The sequence below is a fragment of the Copidosoma floridanum genome, unplaced genomic scaffold, assembly GCF_036245765.1.
Source record: "Copidosoma floridanum isolate Cflo_tuat_1 unplaced genomic scaffold, Cflo_Japanese_pri ptg000013l, whole genome shotgun sequence".
NCBI lineage: Eukaryota > Metazoa > Arthropoda > Insecta > Hymenoptera > Encyrtidae > Copidosoma > Copidosoma floridanum.
In genome coordinates this window covers 10964250-10990669 of record NW_028321890.1, presented here as the reverse complement: position 1 = coordinate 10990669, position 26420 = coordinate 10964250, and the positions used below count along the sequence as shown (strand labels likewise).

Sequence of the window (26420 nt, the reverse complement as noted above, 5' to 3'; positions counted from 1 at the left end):
CAATTGCCTCTGCTTCGCAAATTGGTTGGTTGTTATCTGGTCAGATGCCCTTTGGTTCAGGATCCAACTTGTCACAAAAATCATTAGTTATGGTTAATGTTGAGGAAACTCAGCTTAATGAGTTAGTTCAGCGGTTTTGGATTATTGAGGAACCTCTCAAGCCTCGAAAAATTTTGAGTAAAGACGAGATAGCCTGTGATGAGATTTTCATCAATTCACATTCTCGAGATTCTACCGGCAGGTATGTTGTACGGCTTCCTTTCAAAGTTAATTCTAAAACTCTTCCTGAACTACAAAGACAATCGTACCAATCAGCGTTGGCAGTTTTTCACCATTTAGAACGGAGGTTTGTCAGAGATAAGTCTCTACATGATGTTTATTCAGCATTCATGTCTGATTATATATCTTTGGGCCATATGAAGGAATTACCGGTTGACAAATTAGCAGCTTGTTATCTACCTCATCATGGAGTTTTTAAAAACAACAAGTTGCGAGTAGTTTTTAATGGATCAGCTTCTTGTAATTCTTGTTCCTCGCTCAATTCCATTTTACACTCTGGAGAGAATTTGTTGCTTAGCTTATTTGATATTATTATCAGATGGAGATTTTACCAATTCGTCTTTACTACTGACATTGAGAAAATGTTCCGACAAGTTTTGGTAGCTCCTGAAGATCATGAGTTTCAGGCCATTTTATGGAGACCTAATGAATCTGTACCTATTCGATCTTACGTCTTAAACACTGTTACATATGATTTGACAAGTTCACCTTACTTGGCCACACGTGTTTTAAGACAACTTGCCAAGGATTACACTGAATCTCATCCTATAGCTGCTCAAGTTCTTTGTGAAGACTTCTATGTGGATGATTGTTTGTCTGGTAGCCATACGTTAGAAGATGCTAAGATTAAATGTCAGCAACTAATTGAATTGTGTGAATTAGGTCAATTTCCACTGAGAAAATGGTCAGCCAATTCATCTGAGTTGATAGCTGAGTTACCAGTAAGCCACTTATCTAGTAAGCCAAAGATCCTAAGTGATGATGAACCAATTGTTTCTGTTTTAGGCTTGTATTGGAATCCTAGTAGTGACGAGTTTCGATTTTGCGTTACAGTAAACGTTGACACACCCGTTCGCTGGACCAAACGTACTTTATTAGCGCAGTTACCAAAATTTTTTGACCCTTTAGGATGGTTGGCTCCAACGATAATTTTTGCTAAAATACTATTTCAATCTCTTTGATTGTTGCAAGTGTCTTGGGATGATTCTCTGTCACCTGATTTGGTTAAAACCTGGACTCATTGGTTAAATGAAACACCTTTGTTGAACGAAGTTCGAATACCTAGATGGAATCATTTTTCGCTAGACTGTGAATCTCTCGAACTTCATGGTTTTGCCGACGCTTCTAAAAACGCCTATGCAGCGGCTGTTTATTTACGCGTTGTACGCGAGGGTGAGATTTTTGTACATCTTCAATTAGCCAAAACGAAAGTAGCTCCAATTAAAGCGCTAAGTATTCCAAGACTAGAGCTATGTGCTGCAGAATTGTTATCCACAGTAGTTAGTCATTTCGTTGATGTTAATTCATTGAAAGAAATACCAGTTCACATGTGGTCCGATTCTAGGAATGTACTATATTGGCTCAATGGACTTCCTTCCAAATGGCCAGTTTTCATAGCTAATAGGTGTTCAAAGATTCATGAATTGACTCCATATGCTAAGTGGCATTATATCTCGTCAAAGCAAAATCCAGCTGATGTAGCTTCTAGAGGTGTTCTTCCGGGCCAATTGCTGAATCAAATATTATGGTTTCAGGGCCCGAAGATTCTTCATGAATTGCACCCTAATTATCCAGAGTTTGGAGTAGAAATGAGTGCCCCAACCTCTATAAATGTAAATAGTTCAATGCCTTCTGTAAATAGTTTTGTAAATAGTTCTGAGTCCTTTTATATGACTCTAATAACTCGTTGTTCCAAATGGGAACGGTTGCTGAGAGTAACAGCATATTGCCTTCGTTTTACATACCATTGTTTACTTAAAGTTAAACAAAAAAATTCATATTTACCTATAGCTGGAGATCTTAAGCCTCCTTTACAGGCTAGTTTGCAGTTTATAGACTTGTATTCTTTTATTGAAGTTGACTCGATTCCCCTTTCAACATCAGAAATTGATTGTGCTAGACTGTGTCTAGTTTATCAGCATCAACAATGTCACTTTTCCGCTGAGTTCAAGGTACTAACTCAAAATCAAGATCGTAGTTTAGAAGATAGCTTACCACTACTTCGATCTAGCCGTTTGCTTAATCTTACGCCGTTTATAAACCGCGGATTGATAAGAGTTGGGGGTAGATTGAGTAGAGCCCTACTTGATGATGATGCCAAACATCCCTTGATACTAACAGATAGAGATCAGTTGACATTTATGCTTATTGACTATTATCACCGATTAACTTTACATGGTGGAGCGCAGTTGACGATTATTACACTCCGTCAAACGTATTGGATTGTAAGTGGTAGACGGACTGTAAGAGCTGAGCTTACTCGTTGCATCACTTGTAAAAGATACAAGTCTAAACCACAAACTCAGTTAATGGGAGAATTGCCTTGTTCTCGTGTTACTCAGAGTCCTCCTTTTCAAAAATCAGGGATCGATTATGCTGGCCCCTTTCCAATACGCTTGTCAAAACACAAGGGTAAAGGAACTTGCAAGGGTTACATTGCAGTTTTCATCTGCATGTCAACTCGTGCAGAACATCTTGAAGTTGTGGAGGATTATACAAAGGAGGCATTTATAGCTGCCTTTCACAGATTTGTTTCTAGACGTGGCCACTGCACTGATTTATTCAGTGATCATGGCACGAATTTCATCGGTGCTGATACTGAGTTGAAAAGAATGTTGGTAGAACGTAGTCATGACCCTAATTTCGCCTATGAATTAGGTATCTCAGGTACACAGTGGCACTTTATTCCTGCTTCTGCTCCACATTTTGGGGGTTTATGGGAATCAGCAGTCAGATCCGCTAAACATCATTTGAAGCGTGTAGTTGGCGATCAGATTTTGACAGTAGTTGAATTTTCTACTTTATTGTGTAGAATAGAGGCATGCCTTAACTCTTGGCCCTTGGCTCGCCTTAATGATGATTCCTCTGAGCTTGATCCTCTTACCCCTGCTCATTTTTTGATCATGAGGTCTTCATTTCTTGTGCCAGAGCCCGATATTTCTACTGAAAAGGTATCGCCACTTAAACGCTGGAAGCTAGTGACACAATCTCTCCAAGTCTTCTGGAAAAGGTGGTCACTTGAATACCTTTCTACTTTACAAAGTCGTTGCAAGTGGTTGAATCCTCAACGCTTGGTTAAGCCTGGTGATCTCGTGCTCATAAAAAATGAGTCTTCTCCACCTGGTAAATGGCCTTTAGGCATGGTTGTTGAAGTCTATAAGGATGCCAAGTCTCTCGTCAGAGTCGCCAAGATTAGAACCGTTTCATCTAGTTTTGTAAGGCCAATACACAAACTAATATTATTGCGTACCGTATCTGAGCTTGAGTCAGGACACAATAATAATTAGTCTTATTTAGATCAATTTATCTTCTTTAATTTACTATTATGATTATTAAATCTCATATCTAAAAGTTACAAACCTTGCGAAAATATATATAAAATTATCAGTAATTTGTTTATTATGTTTTACTTTATTTTTCGAATTATTTGCTATTGTACGTGGAAAGCGTTCCACTGCTTTAAACACATGGTACTTAATTGTATGTTATTCCATTCGTTACACTTCTGTATATCAATCTTGGGACTATGTGCAACATCAGTAACATTGTACTGATGTAAATAGAAGATTTAGTTTATGAGATTTGAAATCTCGCGCTTTAGGATATTCTCTTACCTATAAGGGCCAATCATAAGCGTGCGCGCGTCTATTAATACACCAATAGACTCTGTTTATACTTACCTTTGTCCAGCAGCTTGCTGCTGCTGCGGTTATCGTTAGTCAGCCTCAAACGCCCTTTTCGGTAAGTCGCTTTGCGCTCGTGTTATAATTTTCACGTGTATCGTTTTATGTAAGATTATTGTAACGAAAACGATTCACAATTTAAATTGACACGTAATTTCTCAGTTTGACTCAAAAATTAGTCCTGCCTTTTTCATCTTGCATGTAAGCAAGTATTATGACTTGTTAAATTTAGAATTAAATAGAGAGATTGTTTTTTGTAATAAACGGCTAAAGTGTTTAAAAGTGTGTTGTGCATTATTACAGTGTCCTTTAATTACATCCTTTCTCACGCTCCCCCAAATCCGGCGTGCGATAAAAAAAATATTCAGTCCACTATCTTACTGAGTTCGATTTCAAACAGAGTACAATGCAGTAGCATTATTGTTCAATAAAACCTAGAAAGCTTGATATTTATGGTCATAATAAATTGTATCAATTTAAAAAAAATGATGTAGACAGACGAGTGACTAAATAATCTTTACCAGGTTTAATGTTTGTATTTGGGATGGGAACATAATTAACAGGACTGTTGTCTTGATGATAACTCACTGTAGGCTGATTTTTGGTCAACAATCCGTTGTATAAATACTTGCTAGAGTTAAAACAATTTATATTTAAATTAATTCTTTGAACAAAAAATTGATCAGATCATTTTCAGTGACTTGGAAATAGCCATATATTTTTGATAAAACCAGTAGACTTAAAATGAACTAAAAATATTACGTTGATAAAAAAAATTAATACCATTTTTTAAAACAAGTAAATTGCAATGAGCATGTTGTCGCAAGATTGTTTATACATGTTGAATTGGACCGATATTTAGATGTCAATATCTGAAAAAGTAAATGAGACACAGTGTAAATTATCAAACACACACATAATAAGTTCAACATGAAGTTGTAAATTCAAAACCTTTAATATGGCAAATGTTACACTCCATCGTAACAGTATTTTAAGAAATAAAATAATAATTCAAATAAACGTAAGGTCAATGACACATACCTACTCCTGCATGCTTTTTGTTCCGTATCGGAATATTATGAGTAATTAAGCGTTATTCAAATTAATAACACTGACGCCATGAGGTATTTAAATTTTGAGTTTTGAAAACACAACTGTAAACAAAAGCATTTCAATACAGTCTCGTGTGTAACCTTATAATAATAAATAACAACAAATTATGAAACGTATTATTATATAAATACATACAGTAGACGATGAAATTCTATACTTATCGATGGATTATATATACGTTGTACTGTAAACCTTATAAAAATACGTTCGCAAAAACTTTTTACCTCCGCGAGTCAACATTCAACACGCTATAGTTCAAAATTTTGCCTTTACTCGCTAGCCCTAAGTTTCGCCTCTCAGGTGCCAAACACTGAGTTGTGGCGTCCCCACTCCCGGCGCTCTACAGTCCATCTAGTGTCGAGCTGCAGTATATCCAATTTCGAAGTGAGGGCTGCAAATATTTGACCGCTTGCGTATTGTTTTTATTTTGACTCGCACAGTACGGTATTCAATAGTTTACATTCTAGAGTGTCCAGACCTGCAAGTGCAGAAAATTTTTGATCTGCAAAGCAACAATATTTCTTTCTGTGTATACGCATGATGTAAAAATACAAGGTGTGGCGTTCCGAGGTCTCATTTTCGTGCCGTTCAGCACCTCCCATCACGACGCCATATTTGAGGGAGATGTGAGGACTACAGTGCCAAAGAGCCTATACAATGAAACGAAGTGGCCATAATTGAAACTAAAACCCATCCTCCGCATCCACCTCGAAGTGAGACATATAATGTAAACTTAGTACAAATTATTAATGTATACAATTATTATTATACTTACAATGATAAAAGGACAATCTTTCTTATTCCGTACAAGAAATCATACGGAGCAGAGGTATACGGAAGTATTTTGTTATACTTGTATGTATATGTATATATATATATATATATATATTCTTTGCGATCCAATATCCCAGATTACAATATATCATATAGTTTTTATGAATATTATTTTTTTTAAAAAGCTGACAGAACACATAACGTTTCTACATAAATGAAAATATACGTACGTATATTTTTCTGAATATACATATATATATATATATATATGTATAAAATCCTTTACTTTGGGTAACTTGGCTTTAAACATAGCAAGTTTTATGAACGTTTGATTTCTTTTATACAGAGAGTCCTGACTTCTTAAATATATATGTATTTATCTATGTGTGTGAACGTTTTTAGATATATTTACAGATGTTTTGGTTCTAGCATGTTTGTTTTGTGACAAGCCAGTTATAACTAATGCTCATTCAGTAATATCTTGTTTATTTACTGTATCCTGGTCTCCTAATAAAAAAAAACCACATGATTACTCACATACTATATCCCACAAGTATAAATACACACACTCATATGTATGTATATATATGTGTATACTAGTGGGGCTTCGCCCCCTTCAGCGCTCCGCGCGCCAACCCCCCACTAACAGGTAATGGGTCTAATTAATGTCTTTTATTAGGAATTTATTTATATTTATTTACTCAATTTTATTATAGAACTGTATATATATACACATATGTATTAATACATGTGATTGTGTTCTTCGTGTGGCCTTATATCTGTACAAAGTGTTCATCTCTTTGGAATAAATGAATCATTTTTTCTTTTGGTGACTTTGTCTTTACCGATACTAACTTCTTCATTTATGTATACGTCTTAATAACACTTTATCTAATCTTTTAGAGTCCTTCAGGTTAAATATTAACAGAACAAGATCGAAAAATTTTTTGCTCATAGGAGAAAATTGCTAAATTACGTTAGTGATGCGCATTAATATGTGCAATTATACAAATGGTGTTATTTTTTGATAAATCTAACTTTTATTATTGTACTTAAAATATCATATATACATAAGAGACGTATGAAACTTTTATAAATAATTAAAAGTTAAATTACTGCAGTCAAATAAGTGGAAAAGTAATTCGAAAGTTTTGTTGTAACCTTGGTGAAAATTATCTTTCGGATAGTGATGGGGAATAAAATTTCATCATAAAGAGAGAATTTTGCAAGAAAATGTTAACGGACCAAAACAATACAAGATATTTTTTTTACAGTTTTTGGTTACATCAGATTTATATATATCAAGTTGTTGACAATTACCAGCTAAAAAGCTGAAATCGCCATCAAGGTAGGTCATGGATTTGCTATTACTCCCAGATGAAACAGGGGAAAATAGTCTGATATACTACCAGAGCGAATTTCCAGTTCAGAAGTTTCATCCATTAGAAGACACTGATGCATCTTAAAAAACAATGACATTTTTTATAATTAAATAATACAAAATTTCTCTTATGTAACATTGCAACAATTCACTTATAGTCATCAGCGTCTTTGAAATCTCAAAAGTCATTCGTGGCTCGATTCTTTTTCAAAATGTGCGATATTTCATGCCAGGAGGTAGTCAGTAGGAGGTGAAGGTGGTAAATTTTCGTAAATTTGACAGTATATTTGTAATTAGTGACCCCAAAACCTCGAAAGTAATAGGTGGCTTGATTTTTTTTAAATGTGCGATATTTCATGCCAGGGGCTGGTCAACAAGGAGTGAATGGCATAAATTTTTGTAAATTGGGCATTATATTTACAATCAGTGACTTCAAGAATCCCGTAGTTTATGGTTTAAAGTACATTACTTGAATTTTCAACTTTCGACTAGCTTTTGAGAACTTTCAACAAAAAAAAGCATTTAATCACGAGGATATATGCCGTGCCTGCTTGCTGATTAGTTGTCATCGACTAGTTCATTTTTATTACTCAAACATAGTACTGTAGTACTTTGTACAGTTCTATCGACAAAACGATGGCTTCGACGAAATGTAACACGATTCGTTTTTTCTCGCTTAAAATAACATTGAAAAAATTTGAATCAGGATAATTTTTATAGGAAATAAGGCTTGGACTGCAATTGCAGGGCTTTTAACTAATCTGGAATGTCAATTACCAAAGTAATTCAGCTTAGATGATGTATTTTTGATCCCTGCAAGAGGAGTAAGTTTTTCTTTGAAATATTTCCGACATTAGCGCCCATGTATCAAAATTTTATAAATATTTGGCTATTACGCTGTTGGAGTTCAAAAATTCATTTTCCATATCTTTCTAACATATTGCAGTAAATATTTGACGTCTTCCTACTATTTTTTCTCTCTTATAACAGCCCTAGTGTGAGGAGAGTCGAATGTACCGTACGTATGCATACTACACGAGGACTTTCATTTATTATTCATAAAAACTACATATTTAAATTGAATGTCTTCTAAAAAGATGACAATGACTAAATTTAATAGTTTTCGATAATTTCTGCACTTTAAAATTACCAATTTTTGCTGCAGCAACGATTTTTTTATGTCACTTATTTGATTAAGCCGGGACAAGAGTCACTCAATCGTTTGGGCCGGGCAAATGGCAGTTAATCGATTAGGTTTTGTACTGATTACGGGAAATTGGTAACTCAAATTATTTCAAAAGTTTGTTTGGATAAAAGTACACTAAAAAAGAATATGCTTTCAGGTCCTATTTCAGTTTTGAAAAAATGGAGGTTATCGGTTTGTCCAGGAAGCCACAGATATGTAAAAGCAAATTGAATGACAATTATTATTTTTATTTTTACTGTATATTTTGAGCAATATGCACACAGTCTATTGACAGTTCCAGAGTAAACTAATTTTTTAATTAGTTAATTATTCACCCTTAGTGGAGCTTCAGAAAAAGATAAGATTTGAACAATTTGTCCTCTATTATAATGATTATTATTTTCATTACCGTTATTATTATTATTATTATTATTATTATTTTTACTACTACTACTATTACGATAAGTATTATTATTATTATTATCACAGTTATCATTTCTACTACAACAGTTAAGTACAGCTATCAGTTTATAACGGTAGTACTATATTACTACTGTTAGCAGTCCATAAATGTCTGTTGAACTGCCGTATCCCACCATAAGACCGTTCAACAAACGTAAATTAATTTAAAAAAGTTGGAAAATGCTTAGATGATATGGATATATTGAATTGATTATTTTCTGAACTTCATTCTTCGTATAATTAATTTTGGGGTTATTGGATTTGCTGAAAATGCTGTATTTCCTTAGATAACAGCGGCCCAGATCGTTTTTAAAGTTAAAAAAAAATTTTAAATTTTGATTAAGAACTCGTAAAATATGTTATTTACGCCTATCATCACAAAATATTGTTCATTTTGTCGAATCAGTTGAACGAGATATTTTCTTTCATAAAAATTAAATTAATCAACGAATTTCATTTTAAAGTGTATTAAAAAGAAAATTTGTCATGGCAGAGATAATAAAAGAATAATATTAATTAAATGGGATAGAAAAAAAAATGTTCAGAATGATAAACGAATTAGAGGAAACGTTAACATTGAAAAACAAGTAACAAATAAAAAATCAAACTAATAAAACAATTTAAAGACGAAAAAAGATCTTTTAGTTAAAAAAATAAGAAAATTTCTTAGAAACTAAATTTTTAAACATTAATCAAGTTGCACAATTTTTAATAAGTCTTTTTTCAGTGGCAACAAGCAAAGGCTACTGTTGTTAAAAAAATTTTAAAAATGTTAGACCAAGAGCTTAGAATAACCGAGAAATGAGATGGCGTGGTGGCAGTGGTCTTGCACTCGTTTGTTTCGGAACGATGTCTTTTGGTTCCACAAGAACAGGAGATTATTGGAGCGTTTCGTTTTTTTTTATTGTATGTGTACTTCTATATTCTCTTAAATTATTCGGTAAAGTTACTGTGTAAGTTTTCTTTGATTGACATTTCATCTTTCACTACAGTTAAAAAAAAATTAATCGAGTCGATTTCATTAAATGTGTTTCTCCATTAAAATATTTTTATTTGTTAGTAAAAAAATTAGAAAAAATGAAAAAATTAAATTCAATAATGAAGTTTATCAATTTCAAATTAGTAAAAGTCATTGTTGAATTGAATTAAAACAATTTGCAAAAACTCGTATGGAAGTAGATTGATTTTGTATGACCAAAAATTAAAACTTTATTAGATGAATTTCAATGCCACATTTTACTAATGAAGTTGATTCAGTTTGTAAACCACATTGTCGCTTAGATAAAATTTAAACAAAATTTCTTTAAAAATTGTATATAAATTCGATTCAATAAGGTTGTCATTGAACAGAAATAAGACAAAAGTTCCATTAATTTGATTGAAATTCAATTTTACTCTATACACGATAAAATTTTTCAAGTTTTTGTTAAAGTTTAACAAAGTGTCAACCTCCTGATCTAAAGGTCTTAGATTCTAGTTCCCATCAATGCAAGTCTTCACTTATTTCTAATTACGAGTACTGAATAGTTTAAGATTTAGTTCTACTTGATTAAAAAATATCATAAATTATCTACTACGTGCGCACTTTGGTTTCTATTATTTATTTATGTATTAATGAAATCTTGTAATGTAAGCTTGTAATGCATACGACTATTTTCAATAACTTAAATTCACCTACTCGAAATAGTTACTTAACGCTACTTTGAAATTTTTTTTGCATTCTCATGAAAACAGCAAGAATTTATTGTAGCTTTGCCGTATAGTAATAAAACATCAGATTCTGCCTTAGAAAGCTTGTACATAAAGGTGGATGAAATAAAAAACTAGAATTGTTTTTGAATTGTACTATAACTTTTACGTATCTTTGATTGACAGTATAATTATTATAGATAAACTATTGAATACAATCATGCCCACTTTTCTTTGAATTCGAAATTTTTTATTTGCCAATTATCAACTGATGGTGATAAAAATAATTTACTGTGAATTGCAGAACTAAGTAGATATAAAGTTTTTAAAAGTACAAGAAAAACGCAAGTCACAAGATTTTTTTTTATAATACTTCCAAACTCAAAGAAAAATATTCGTTACCATAACATACAACTGCGTCAATAATTACAAACTATTTGATACTTTTAATTTTATTAGAAACAAGTACAAAATACATGTTGCTGATGAGCAAAAAGAACAATATATTTCGATGTAATGAACTCACAGGTCAGGGCAAATAAATTCAAAACTTTAAAATAGTTCATCTTGGAGTGTATTGACAAAATTAAGAGCAGTAATAAATGTTACTTAATTCTTCTTAAAATTAAATATACCTTAGTGGATCACAACTGAGTAGCAAAAGTGAGTAAAATCTTTTTCTTATGTGAATTAATGATTAGAATTTTAATACCAAATTAATTATAATAAATTAATAAAGAGAAGCAAGATCTGGCATCGATTGTTTCTTCGATTCTTGTAATGACATAATTGACGTATAACGCGTAGTATGTTTTATTTCAAATGTAAGATTTCCTTTTAACTTAGATTATATTTTGAACTGTGCCCATAGTTATGGAGCTAACCAAAATATTCTATTAGCATTAACAATTTCACGGAAGTTATCAGTCCTAATTAGGTAGAGAAGTTAGTATGTATTGAATTTTTTTTGTTTTGTTTGAAATTAATTATTATTTTTAACTTTAATACAAATTCATCATAATAAGATTGATATCGCTGTACATTTATTATATATACTTTCAGCGAAATATTTTACGAGATTATTGACAGCTGGTTTGTTTTATTACTAGGATTTATTAATATTGACTGATTAAATTTCACTTGTAATGCTAGTAGAGAATATCTAGGTATAACACATGCTTTTTATAAAAGGATTACTGTATATTGTTGTATCACGTACGTTGTTTACTAATACTGGTTTTTGTACAAGGTAGTTTGTGTATATATAATACTAGCGGCCCCCCCTCTTGGCTTCGCCCGAGACTTACTAAATGGAACACCGTAGTGTGTTGACATGTAATTTGAAACGTTTTCAGTTAGAAATTTTACATTTATTCCTGAAATTTTTTAGAACAAAAATCTTCTTCTTAAAAACATATTTGTTCGCAATCCATACAGTTTATTTGGTCAAATAATAAGCTGTAAAAATTGAAAAAAATATAATTATGCTGAAAAGTTATGACGGGGTCATTTTTCATTTTGAGCCGAAAAACACCAAAACTCGACTCTATGTAAAATTTGATGTTTTAGGCTCGTTTTAATGCCCTGTGTACGTGTGTTTGTGTTTTGTTATGTTACATGCGAGGAAAGAGGAGAGAACGACGGAGACATATAGCCAGTGAGACGAGCAAAGAAAAGCGCGAGCGGAAAAAGTGAGAATAATAAGAAGAAATGTGTAATTAAAGACTATAAGTGGTGTTAAGGACGTTGCCCTGGATCTTTTCGTCTTGACCAGTTACCTGTATTATCGACGTAGAATCGAAACTTGGCAACACCGCCGGCTGTTGTTAAGTATACTTATTTATGGGGTAAAAGAATATTTACTAGATACAGTTATCAAAATTTAATCGATGCTTACAAAAATGGCCCAGAATGTGAAACTCACCTTTTAGAAGGCAGAGTAAATGAATCAGCAACAATTATTAAAAAAAGACTGATTCTCGATAATATTCTCAATCACTTACTGTCAGTCACAAAAGTACAAAATTAGATTGTTACTGAAGTTACATCATTACATGCGTAATTTTGAATGTGATATTAGAGTTGTATAAACATGTTGAGAAATAAAAGTGTTTGTCGCATTGGCACTGATGCAAGTAATGTTATGTAAAATTTATAAATAGAGAAGCAAAAATTTTTATAAAAATTCGATACCTTAATTTATACATATTACACCATACCCCCGTGATAAATACATTTGTATTTGTCAATTAATAATTTTTTATATTGTTTAACACCTTCTATAATAATTTGCTGTAGATTCAGTATCGCACATGAGGTACATTTGAATGTGCCGCCAATTTCCCGCTCTCTCCTTCGTTTTTTCTAAGATACGGTGTTGCCACGTTAACCTTTAAACATCTTTTTTCGTTACTATTTTCATTGATATCTTAATAAAAAGCATTATAACATGGCTCCAAACTTTGAGGGTGGAATCATAAAATATTTTTTTAATTATTAACAAAATATTTCTCACTTGTGTTATTTCTAACAGGTTTTATAAGGTTATTTCAATCGCTGTCCCATAAGAGCAGTGTTAAACTGCTTATCATGGATCGCATATTTCTCTTTTTTAAGTATTATAAGGTATGCCCAAAAAACGTGTGCGAGTTCAGAATGGTTTAATTTATCATACTTTCAAGTTTCATCAAGTTATGTAATCATTTTCATAAACAGGGCAACGTCCTTGACGTTAATACTGTGTGCGCAGATACATCTATACGTGAACATTTTAGTGTGAATCGGTAGGTTGGTAGGAAAATAGATGAGTTGTCGATTTGTAGCGATTATTGTAATTATTGATTGTATTTTTACTGTGTCTTATGTAAAATTGTAATGCGCCAGGAATATAGGTAGTGTGTGTAAGTGTGTGTATATACATGTAGTTAAGGGAAAAAACAAGACATGTGCCAGCTACTTAGAGAATATATACATGGAGGAAGCATTGTATGCTCCGACCGCGAGGCGAGATGACAGAGACAAAAGACAAATAGCAGTACAACCTTTCTCTCTCTTACACGCCTCTGATTGGTTGCCCCCCTTCCGTATATATAGGTATAGTCGTGTCCACGAGTGGCGGTCGTGGGGGAACAGAGCAGATATATCTAACCTAAGCTCTGATGGAAGAGAATTTATACATTACTAGAGAATATAGAATATATCCTCTTTAAGTATAGAAGGCCAAAGCGGAATTCCGAGCAATACACACTAAAACAATAATCTTCCATTAGAAAATAATTAAAACAACAAAATTTGAATAAAAATTTCCAATTTTAATTAAAGCTCTCATACCTGGTTAAACACTTCATGTGTGGCTAATGACTCAGTTAGAATGTTTGTCTTCGATAGCTGAGCGGTCAAGAATGCTCGATTAGCTTTTGCGCTCTGGGCTTGGAATCTGACCTGTGCTATTTTTTTTTTTTTTTTTTTTTTCAGGTATATATTTTCATAATACTTATTTTATTACGTTTTGTTTGTTTATAATTTTTATATATTTTTATAAATACATTTATTTTATAAGATTTCACACTGTAATAATAAGATTTAAAAAACTACGCTTGGCTAATGCCAATAAAATACTAATGCAAAAATGTGTAAATACTTTTTGTATATTATTATTATTACAAGTGTAAAAATTATTTATTTCTTTATTTACTGCATTGATCAGTACGGATTTATTGGGGTTCTAATATCTAATATGCCCTTTATCCTGCATGTATCCTATCCTGATGAAAAATACTGCCTCCTTCCCGTCGGTTTCCATTGAGTAATGCGAATAAAAAATAAATCATACGTGTTGTAATAGTATAATATTGAATTTATGCTCGCATTAGTATTTTATTGGCATTAGCCAAGAGTAGTTTTTTAAATCTTATTATTACAGTGTAAAATCTTATAAAATACATTTATTTATAAAAATATATAAAAATTATAAACAAACAAAACGTAATAAAATAAGTATTATGAAAATATATACCTGAAAAAAAAAAAAAAAAAAAAAATAGCACAGGTCAGATTCCTAGCCCAGAGCGCAAAAGCTAATCGAGCATTCTTGACCGCTCAGCTATCGAAGACAAACATTCTAACTGAGTCATTAGCCATACATGAAGTATTTAACCAGGTATGAGAGCTTTAATTAAAATTGGAAATTTTTATTCAAGTTTTGTTGTTTTAATTATTTTCTAATGGAAGATTATTGTTTTAGTGTGTATTGCTCGGAATTCCGCTTTGGCCTTCTACACTTAAAGAGGATATATTCTATATTCTCTGGTAATGTAAAAGTTCTTTTTCATCAGAGCTTAGGTTACATATATCTGCTCTGTTCCCCCACGACCGCCACTCGTGGACACGACTATACCTATATATACGGAAGGGAGCCAACCAATCAGAGGCGTGTAAGAGAGAGAAAGGTTGTACTGCTATTTGTCTTTTGTCTCTCTCATCTCGTCTCGCGGTCGGAGCATACAATGCTTCCTCCATGTATATATTCTCTAAGGCCAGCTAGGTCGTATGGGAGAAGTAGGGGAAAGAAAGAGATAGAAGAGATTTTAAGGAGTAGGACGCGAGCAGCGAGACTGAGAAGACTCCTTGACGGGCCTTCAAGAGGGAAGGATGTAGAGCGTGTGCGCCATCGAGACGTTGTTCAACATACGTCCGTCACCAGCTCTTGGCAATCTACGGGAGGCATCATCTGCAGCCTGGCTAAAGACTACGCAATCAAGAAAAGCAGCATGGCAGTGGGCGATCTCGCGAGGACACGACGCCAACAACTTCCTGGAGATGGTGGCTTGGAGGTATTTCGCGTAGTGCGTGGTAAGGTTAGCGAGTAGTGGGGAAGTGAGGGAGAAGGACATAGTATGTGGCGCCGAGGTGAGGTTGTGCGGGTGTAGAAGGTGTCGAGGGTAAGGGTAAAAAGCGGGCACGTGGATGAGTGTGTGCGGTTGAAGGTACTGGGGATTTCGTTGGGGTTGTGGAGAAGAGTAAGACATGTAAACGAGGGGTCGAGATTGCTAAGCGAGTGAGAGAGAGTAGGAATAAAGTAGAAGAAAATAGAGAATGCGTACGTGAGAGCGAGAATCAGTTTGTTCAAGAGGAAGACGTTTGGGTCAGGGAAGAGAACTTGGCGGGCGTGATCGCTTGAATCACGAGTGAGTCGATGCATTCGAGATGACGGGAAACTGTAGCACTGCGCGAGAGATGAGTGTGCGTGGGTGTTCGAAGCGAAGCGTTGTCCGAGTTTCAGCAGTCGGCGAGAGATCGACTGTCCGCTGCGGTAGGACGTAATGCGTGTGTGTATTCAAAGTGAAGCGTTGTCTGAGTCTCGGCAGTCGGCGAGAGGTCGCCTGTCCGCTGCGGTAGGACGTAATGCGTGTGTGTATTCAAAGTGAAGCGTTGCCTGAGTCTCGGCAGTCGGCGAGAGGTCGCCTGTCCGCTGCGGTAGGACGTAATCCGTGTGTGTATTCAAAGCGAAGCGTTGTCCGAGTCTCGGCAGTTGGCAAGGGGCCGGCTGACCGTTGCGGTAGGACGTTGTAGAGTGTGTGTGTGTGTGTGTGCGTAAGTGTTTGCAGCGTTGTCTGAGACTCAGTAAACCAGCTGATGACGCCGCTGGTAGAACACTCTGCGGACCAAGAGAGGATGTGTGGTGTGTGTCTTCGTCATCGAGTGGATGCGTGAGGTAGCTCGTGATCGAAGGCGTTTCGTTGTAGCCAAGTGCTCTCGTGATCGAACCAGGCTGTCGTAACCTTGGAGCAAGCCATTCTCTAGGTCGAGTGCGGGAACTTCTGGTATGTGCGTGTGCGTGTAGGTGTAGGTAGGTGTTCGAATGCGGGATATGAGAGCAAAAGTGTGTGTGTACTGCAAATTGCGGTTAGCGCCGGAGGTAGCGTCGATTCTTTAGAAGTGCTCATCTATTGTAAATGAAATGAAGAGTAGTCTCAAGGTGAAATTCGTGTTAGTGTATTTATTTGTATGAGCGTGAGATATTCACATCCTGGTCATTTCCATCGGAAACTGTCCGCCTCCTAACGGACAGTCCGCAGCGGGTCCTCCTCTAGGTAAGGAGTCTACATCGGGAGAGCAGAGCTGAGCCAAGCTAAGGCGTTCGAGAGAGTATTGGGTCACAGACTTTAGTCGTTTTAGGTGTCGTACGTGATCGGAGGTGTTTTAGTGCGTTGTATTGGGGCGGCTTCGCGTCGACGTGAAGACATTGATTCGGGGCTGAAAATGCAACGTAAGAAAATACCGTGCGTTCCTCATGTGATTAAATAATCGTTGGCCATAAGGAGCCGTTGATTTGCAGTTTCTCTAGTATAATTTTCGAAAAGGGCTATTTTTTAAAGCTATTAGGATTTGAAACTCCCAAATAAATATGTATTAAAAAATATGTATTAAAATATGTATTAAATAAAAAAAAATATGTATTGAGAAAAAATTTTTTTTTCTTATCTCACAACTTTATTACCAGAGCAACCAAGTCCTGGAGCTTAAACTCTATATTTTTTATTCCCCCAAAAATACAAATATATTTTGTACTTATTTAAAAATTTGAATTTAGAACTTTAAAGATTTAAGAAATTACTGTGAGGGTAAAATAAAAAGTTGATCTCTCACGTAATGGATTTTTTATTGGTCGATTTTGACGCTGCTGTTCCAATCTCGATAAATTTTCTGCGTCAGTTTCTTGACGCCTAAAACCGTATTCATTAGATATATTTGAAGTCCTCCTTCCAATTCACTCTCTTGCGACTTTTGGCATGTTTAGGACTTTTGTGACCCCCAAAGGCTGTTTTCTGTCAACTTTGCTAAGTTCTAATATATTTGTTGGCAAGGTAGTTCGACGTCCGATTGCCTTAAAAAAGAACGGTAAGCTTCTTAAGTACACTTTTTCTTGACTCAAGTTTACAGGAATTGTGACTGCCTGGATACCTCAGGGTGATCTTTTCTGGCCTGCTGTTGAAGACCCAGACTGATCAGGAGAAAAATTACAAAGTCCGGAGCTTTGGAGCTAGTTGTAGTGCTCTTTCCCAACATCTTCTGGTATAACGTCGAAGACATTGGTGTCTAAAGCACCTTTTTTTTGCAGACTCAGTTGTTTTGATGATCTAAGGTGGAGAGATTAGTACAGATTGGTTCGTGATGCCTGCCCGTTGGAGACTCTCGTTGGCTCAAGTTTTTTTTTCTTCATAGCTGTTAGGTTCGCCCAGCGCAGACCTTGAAGAGGATCGGTGATTCCTGGTTGAATGCTTAGAGTAGAGAGGGTAATATAGGGTCATTAGTCACCGGGGTACCCAGCCTTACGACGAACAACTCTGCTCGTGACGTCTGTCAGTGAATGACTAACTTGGTTTAATAGCGGCCGTCTTTAGTTAACGTAGTCTTTTAGTTGACGAATCTCTTCCGGAAATGGTAGTAAAAATGTATTTGTTGGCAAGGTAGTTTAAACTTAGGTGGCCCTTAAAATAACCGATGAGATTGAAGGTTAAGTAGTAAACGTAAATACTTATATTGGCCCTGAAAAAGGCCAGTGGTGAAATTTCCAGTTATTTCTTATTATTATTCTTGATGATGGAGAGCCAGCTGTGGGTAGCTTGACTCTTACCCTCGGAGTCTCTGTGTACGGAGACCGTACATGAGGGAGATACGCTGCTGACCAAAATATATCTCGTCTTAAGGTCGTTCCCCGGATAACCAACTGCTCATAGTTCATCGGGAAAGTGGGCCTGGAGAATACCTTCTTTGCAGGTGTGCCGTTGGAATGACCACTAAGAAGTTGGTCGTTGTGGTTGCCCGTACTCTTCAGGGCTACCTTTCCTGGCTTACATTTGTAGTAAAAAATTCTCTGACGGCACTAGGTGAGATGGTAGAACGGCCACACAAGTGTTGGAGCAGATTGTGCTATGGCTAGATACGTCTTCTGGTATTCCGTCGGAGATGTTATCGGTTAGAATAAATTTTTTGTTGATGGCACTCGTCAATTCTGAAGCTTTAGGGTGAAAGTAGACCTAGGTTACTTGCCCATTGGAGAAGAGCGTCGTTGGTAACCGGAATACCCAGCTGCACGACTATCAACCACACTCTTGATGCAGCTCGATGAACTGCCGATAGACGACTGCAGAAATTTCCGAGATGCTCCAGCGTATTATAACTAAACTACTTTAATTCTGTTGCAGGTAGCTTCGATTTTATGTCAACGCCACCCAATGGATCCTACTGAACTAAAGTGAAAAGCTGGCGTATTTTTGCGAAACTTTGAGCTAATTTATAGCTGTTGTTTTTAAATTTTCCAAGATAAAAACCATACTAAAACCATCTAGAAAGTGTCAAGAATCGGTATGCAAAATTTCAGCAAAATCGGTTCAGTAGTTTTCGCGGTTAGCGATTATGACGGTTTTAGTGACTTTGCTTTATTTATTAGTAAGATATCGACATAGTAAGATAAAGAAGAATTTTCATTGTCAGAATAAGAAATCATGTTTGGATACAATTCGTGTATTTGAATACGATGAAAAAAAATATTGATAATTAAATAAAAATGTAATGGACGCAGACTAATAGATGAGAAAACGATAATCTGATAAGTATAAATAAAATTTATTATGAACGCAAAACATAAATATTCCCAACTGACAACAATAAAAGTAATAAGAAATTAAAATACCATATTCGCATAGTTAGATTCAAGCGAGTTATCGGTCCGAAGTAGGTGCAACACTATATTTTATTTTTATATTATTAAATTTGTAATTGATTGTTATTTTTAACTTTACTACAAATTAATCATAATGAATAATGAGACAGTATACGAAGTGGTAATTCGAGCATGACTTTATTGATTATACGACTATGGAGTAAGTGTTGTGATGATTTACCTTTACATTAGTAATCATAATAAAGTTGATGTCGCTGTACACATTTTTTATTTATACTTTCAGCAAAAGATTTTGCAAAATTATCGACAGCTGGTTTATTTTATTCGTAAGTTATGTAACTGATTTACTTTTATTGATCATGTTAACAAGAATACATACAGAGCAAGCTATTAATAAAGCAGTTAATGTACGTCGTTTATTAATATTTGTTTCTATAGTAGATAGGTTGCAAATCGATGCAATGAAAACATAAATGATTCTTCTTGCCTAGAATATTTTTTTTTGTAGGAAAATGTAAACTCTTTTCTTGAAACTTAAAATAAGAACTTATACTTATCATCGTCTTTCACCTAGGACTGAATTACTTGCTAAAGTTATTTGTTGTTATTATTAAATGGGGTCATCGATGAACACTAAGTTTAAAAAATAAGTTATATATTCACACAAGTACTTGTAATACGATTATTTTTGTTCACAATACTTGTGAGTGATTCATAGCTTGGAGAAACATATATTATAAGTAACAAGAAATTATTACTAATGAAAAATGTCACTAGTTGTTATTTTAATCCATGGGTATATTTACACGTCACTGTACATATACAAAAATAAAATTGCGCAGTAACTTTTAGTTAAGAAGTCTTTAAAACAATGGAATTAGTGGGCCGACTATCATGTAATCAATTATTTTAACTACAGTTACTTTTTACGTACGGGTTTTTTATGCAGTTTGTTCTGTAAGAAATTCACCGAATGTTCCCGACAATGATAGTTGTTAATAAGCCATATAATTGTAAGTTTTTTCTCTCCTTCTTTTTAATAATAAAGTAGTTGTATTATTGTGAGGGGAGGTGCTTTTCGAATGTCTCAAGCATGATGGTCGTTGATACGATCATTGTGTCGATGATTGTGTGACTGACGACGGAACAGGTGGTGTCATTTAAGGCCTATTTATCACGACAGAGTTATTTTGTCGGTGTATTATGCTTTTTGCAGACGGACATCACGAGAAGTTCGAATATATGCGATTTCACTTTCATTTTTTTTTAAATTTTTTGTTACCATAGCAACAGATTATATTTACTATTGGAAACGAAGGAGAGAGAAAACGTCATTCTTAAAAGAGACTTTCTGTGAACAACAGTATAGCATAACTTTTTTTGAGTTAGAAATAAAAGTTCCTTTCCTGAAAATAGTGTCTGTTTCTTTTCTGCGCGTAGTAGCTAGTCAGCTGAAATGATATTTTTAGTATAATTTTGATGCTCGAATAATATCTGTCAAAAAAACCTATGTGCGATGAACGTCCTGAAAGGATATTCACTGACATGTACTACTATGCTATTAAAGAAAGCGATACTACAGGACTGTTTGTCTTAAATTTTGAGATAAAATTATATTTCGGATATTAAATATGGACTACGAAAAAGTGTGTGAGCGTATACACCACATGTAAGCGTGACGTTAGAGGTGTAATAAGAGAAGGCAGTAGGAAGTTGCTTTGAAACCATCGCAAGATTCGATGAAAGTGCATAGTCTTGTACTGGTCAGCCTATATATTGTTTATATTGAGTTATGCTATAATTTATTGTTTGTAATTGTTCAGTTATAAAAAATTAAAATATTTACTCAAACCACACCCAACTAACGTAGGTATACCCATTTCATCGATACAATTGTACCTTCTTAGTATAACTTCTTATTTGGGTACCTAAGCACCCACTGTCCACTGGTTGTATTTAATTTTTAATGTTAATTTAATGGATCATTACTTTTTATTAATTAAAAAGGAACATCCGAAATTTTGTTTCTTGTTAAATAATTTAAATTTATTATTCTGTTAACAGTGAATTTCCTAGTACTATTAACATTATGCTTCTTTGAATGAGAATTTTTGGCCTCAAGCTCTGCCACCTGCAGCACTGCTGCAGAAGAGCCATTATGGCGTGTAAAATATATATAGGTATTGTGTTGACCGTCTTTAGACTTAATGACGACCGTTACATCATTGTTCACATGTACATGAGTCAACATGACTCAGCAGAGGCTACTTAGCATACAGTCATGATCAAAATGCTAAATCCACACAGTGTTCAATTAAAAAAACTTGGAAATACTATGAATTCAACTGTTGCTGGAAATAATATATTCGAAACTAGTAAGAATAACGCTAAAGTTAAGAAGAAAAAATTGAAAAAAAAAAACAAAGAAAAATAAAGAAAACGATTAAAAAGGTACTGTTAAAAGAAATTTCTGATTTATAGAAAAAGCTAAAAGAAACTGAAGAAAAAGTATCAGAAATTCAAGAAAAATATAATAGAATTATTGAAAAATAAGAGAAAGAACTGCAACATTGAAATACAAACCAAAATCTTTGATAAACTAGATGAAGCCTGTAGGGGTTTACCTAACTTGAAAAGAAAACATACTTATGAATAATTATGAAAATACTTCTTCTTTGTTAATTTGAATGAAAAAATTTATTCTTATTTTTTAGCTAGTGGTGCTACCAACTATTTCGATAAGGTTGCAGGAAATTAAGCTAGTGTTGGTTATATCCGTAAAAGTACTGGTGAAGTAAATATATTTTTATTTATAATTAATCAATGAAAATTAAACAGCTGGTATTATAATAAATACTACTGTAACTAATTTTTTTTTTTTTTTTTAGATTCATTGAGGTAATGTTATTTTTATAACAAAAATTCATTACGACAATGGTGTAAATAAGGCAATCGGAAGAAAATGTGAAAGTTATACTTTCTCGAAAAAAAGAAAAAGTATGACGAAGTGATTATCCACGAGGAGACAAAAAAATTCGCAAAGTACGTGCCGCAAAAAATGTGGGACTCGAGTAGACCATCAACTCCGCGTTCGAAGAAAAAAAAAATTAGAAATAAATGATGGACAAAAAAATAGTACGGAAAGTTTGAATAAGACTCATTTGACTTCTGACAAAAATGCTAGTCAAGGTAATAAGAGTGATAGTTATCATGTTACTGATAAATATGAGAGTGATAACAGCAAGAATCTCAGTGAAGGTAATGAGAGCGATAACAGCAGCGAATCCAGTTCTAGTAGTGATAATGAATCAAGTGATGAAGCAGAGTAAAAAGAATTATAGTACTTAGTATTCATTTTTTTTATCTATTAAGGTTGGTGATAATATATATTAAGCAATGGCTCTTAATGTGTCGTGGAATTTAACAGCATATTATATACTTTTTGAAGGTTTAACTTTGTTTGTTTGACGTAGTAAAATGACAATTTTTTGTAGTTAGTGAATATTGTTTGTGATTGATCAGAGAGATAAAACGGTAAAATGACGTGATCATTAGAATAGATTAGCCTAACTTGTACAAAACAAATTATTGCAGTACTAAGAGTCGTAATCAGGAAAAAAAAATTATTCATATTTAGCTTTCTATGTCATGAAATATTAACCTCTAATAAATTACTATTTCAAGGTTTCATGCGCCTCAGTTCCTTTGTTTGACATAATAAAATGACAGTTTTTTTTGTAGTTAGTCAGTAAATATTATAAGTGATTGATCAAAGAGGTACAACCATAAAACAACGGCATTATTAGAACAAATTAATCCAACTTACTACGTACAAAATTAATTATCAAAGTACTAAGAGTCGTATGCGGGACAAAAAAAATTTTTTTGTTAAGCTTTATGTTAAGAAATTTCATAGGTACACGTTTATTTATTGATATAAGAAGAATAAAGTAAAAAAACCATAGATAACATAGAAGTATATATCGAATAATACCAGTATTTTGTGATAAATTGATTAATAATATTTTTAAGGTAGCTGCTGTGACACTACCGCTGTGGTCAAATACAAACAAAATCAAGTTTTGTTTTTCAACAAACGTATGTGTCTAAGAATTATTATGCTATTTTAAATAAAATATGAAGTGGAAAAATGATTTTTTTGTATATAATTTTACTTTTTATGAAAAAAAAATTTCCGTTTGGATCAGTCCAGTGCAGACAGGTACAGCAGTGTTTCGGTTGGTATAGCAGTGACTATGTATATGTCTTGTTTCCTTACCGCGTTTTAGCTGTAGCTGGCAGAAATAAATATCCTTAAAATTCGATAATTTCCCAAAGATGTTTCTTTCTTTGCGCGAAGCTGATTTTGTCAGCTACATTTTGGTGCCAAAATCCGGGACTTATAGTTGTATCCGGAATTCGCGCAAGAGAGAACATGAGAAAAAAAAGCAATCAGCTCCAAAGAACACTTCAAGAACACAGCACTGCAGCAACAATGACAGCAGTGACTGCAGCAGTGACCGTGACATTGGAAGCAACAGCATCGTCGGTGCAGAGGACGAGCCACCGCCACCAACTCCTACATGATCTCGTGCGCCATACCATGTGTCGTCACCTCGTCACCCTAACCCTGTTAAGTGGCAGTGCGTTCGCGTACGCCGTTTCCTCGTCGTCCTGATCCTGTTAAGCGGCACCGCGTTCGCGCACGCCATCTCCTTCACTTTCTGATCCTGCTAAGCGGCAGTGCGTTTGCGCACGCCGTGTCCTCGTCATCCATCTCCTTATTTTCCTGATTTTTCTGAGCAACTGTGCGCTTGTGCATGTTGCGTTCTTTTCCTGCAAGTAATATACCTGCAGCTACATTCAGGTCGTACACACCACGTTATTCGTCTTTATGGTGCAAAAGTATAATAGTGGGACAAGCGTGCGAGTAACATTGTTACCCGACTATGTAAAGGTGCAATGTATTGTATTGCGTCTCCTACATCATTCATTACATGTCGGTAACATAATTACCTTTTCTCGTGCGTCTTTAAAAAAAAAAATGTGCTGCTATCCCTATGAATCTTGTACGCCTATCGCACGGATTTCTCCACTGTCATTATGGTTATAGTACGAACCATCTTCTTCGTGTTACTTGCCCTGGACCAGTGAAGGTTATTCCTAGGCTCCAGCAATAAAAGCGATAGTGACAGAAGAAAGAAAACGTTGACAACGTGGCAGTATAAGTGGGATCAGGCTAGTGGGGGTAGACAGATGCACCGGCTGATACCTGACTTGTGAGCGTGGGTGGAAAGAGGACACGGAGAAATAATTTATTACCTCACTCAGTTCCTCTCCCAGCATGGTCAGTTAATGAATATCGCCATCGCATGGTGGTGATAGCATTTCCTGAATACGCTTACTGCCTATCGTTAGATAATACCGAAGAACACACATTTTTCGAATGTGAAAGCTAGCACCGTTAGTTAGCGAACAGGCTCGGAATGGTACCCGCACCCGAAAAAATTATTTCTGAGATGCTTCGCACCGATGAGGAATGGAAGGCCTTAGACAGCTATGTTAGGTCAGTAGTACGTCGTAATAAGGAAGAGGAAAGAGCTTCCGTGCAGGTTACTAAGGTCGCTAAGTTGGCCATTTCTAGGGAAACAAGGTTTTTGAAGGTGAGTGAGAAAGCATCAAGCATATATTGGGGCTTGCAAAGAATAGAGCCTATGAAGAAGATCTAGATATGAGTACCGGCTCTGAGGTACCCCAACTCCTTTTCAAGACTTGATAGGACTGACATTTCTAGTAACTGGTGACGAGCCTTTTCACAAATGCTGTGAGATGTGATGATCTCCCTTGTTGCTCCACCCTGAAGTAATATTGACACGGTTTCAGGGTGAATCTATAGCCACGTGGTATAGGAGAGAGTAGGTATTGGTGATAAAAAAAATGTTCGTAATCCGATACTACCGTAGGTCCCTGTTATGTATAAGAATGCATTTCCCTTCCCTCCACAAAAAGTGCACCGTGTCGTAGTTAGACTACTATACCATAAGTAGCTGGCGCTGTAGCTGTACCAGTCTTCTCTTCGTGCAGTGATTCAAACAACATGAGATGATTACAACAATGTGATGTTTTGAAGGGAGTTTTGTAACGGGACATAAATTACTTAGATATTGGTGCAAGGTTGCTATTTGTGTTTCATAGGTATGTAGATTTTGAGTATATTAGTTTTTCATAAAAAAATTATTATTGCACATAATGCCTACACTAAAAAAAAATAAAAACAAAAATAGTAAAGCCATAGCACATCAAAATCAATTAAAATCCTTACAATGTTGGTTATCAAATTTAAAAAAATGGATTAAAGAAAAAAACATGACAAAAATTGTAGTCATTATATTTAGAAGCAATTATTTTTGAGAGATTTTAATGTAACATCTAACCTTACCACTTTCTTTATTAAAAAAGATCCTGATAAACATCGCAAAAAAAATTTACGCTGTTTACTGAAAGTATTGATAACCATTCTCAATCCCTCTCCATTGGTTCTCAATTTGTAAAAAGTATTTGCTATCTTAATAATTTATCATTTGTAATGAATTAGTATGAAAAGAAAGTCAGGCTTATTATACATTTATTTGTTCTTTATTTGATAAAGAATCACCCCGAATAATCAAAAAAATTGTAGAAATGCTATTAATCATGAAATTACAATTTGTCAGTTCATATAAAAGTTGTATGACGTTGAAACTTTCATGAATATAAGTTGTTATCAAGCTTTTGGATTACGTTCGATTCCCATAACAATTTGACCACTACTCAAAAAGCAGTTCATAATTTTTCTGGCAGTCTCTCCACTCCACTATCACTGCCGCCTGTAATTTTTTTTTATTTGATTAGTATATCATAGAACAAAAAAAAATATTGAACAATGTTTTTGTAAACTTACTTTCAGTTTTTCACTGATTAGCTACATCTGCAAAAAAGTTTGGAACATCGGAAAGAATTCCGTACGAGTAAATGTTCTGGTTAACAGATCCACTGCTATTCATCTAAAATAAAAAATTTGTTTTATTTGCATCAGCAAAAACAAAAAACTTTGGTTTAGTGTGGTACCTATTACTCACTACATTAAATTTTTCCATCATACATTTTGCAAACACCTTCATTCGATCG

The 26420-nt window shown here is 34.5% G+C and overlaps 1 protein-coding gene across 1 annotated transcript; it reads left to right on the top strand.

Moving 5' to 3' along the window:
• Positions 1-89: 89 nt before the first annotated feature.
• LOC149374833 (uncharacterized) lies at positions 90-23840 on the top strand. The gene is made up of 4 exons (XM_089590661.1): positions 90-1146; positions 1252-1892; positions 2622-2946; positions 23614-23840. The coding sequence occupies exons 1-4, from the start codon at positions 90-92 to the stop codon at positions 23838-23840; spliced, it is 2250 nt and encodes a 749-aa protein (XP_089446787.1).
• The last annotated feature ends 2580 nt before the right edge of the window (positions 23841-26420 follow it).

Bases quoted from the DNA above. Each gene is read 5' to 3' on its own strand.
- LOC149374833 (XM_089590661.1), top strand. From the start codon at position 90: ATGGTTAATGTTGAGGAAACTCAGCTTAATGAGTTAGTTCAGCGGTTT. The intron at 1,147-1,251 runs GTACTTTATTAG...GATTGTTGCAAG, and splicing joins ACCCGTTCGCTGGACCAAAC to TGTCTTGGGATGATTCTCTG. The intron at 1,893-2,621 runs GTAAATAGTTCA...CGTGTTACTCAG, and splicing joins GTGCCCCAACCTCTATAAAT to AGTCCTCCTTTTCAAAAATC.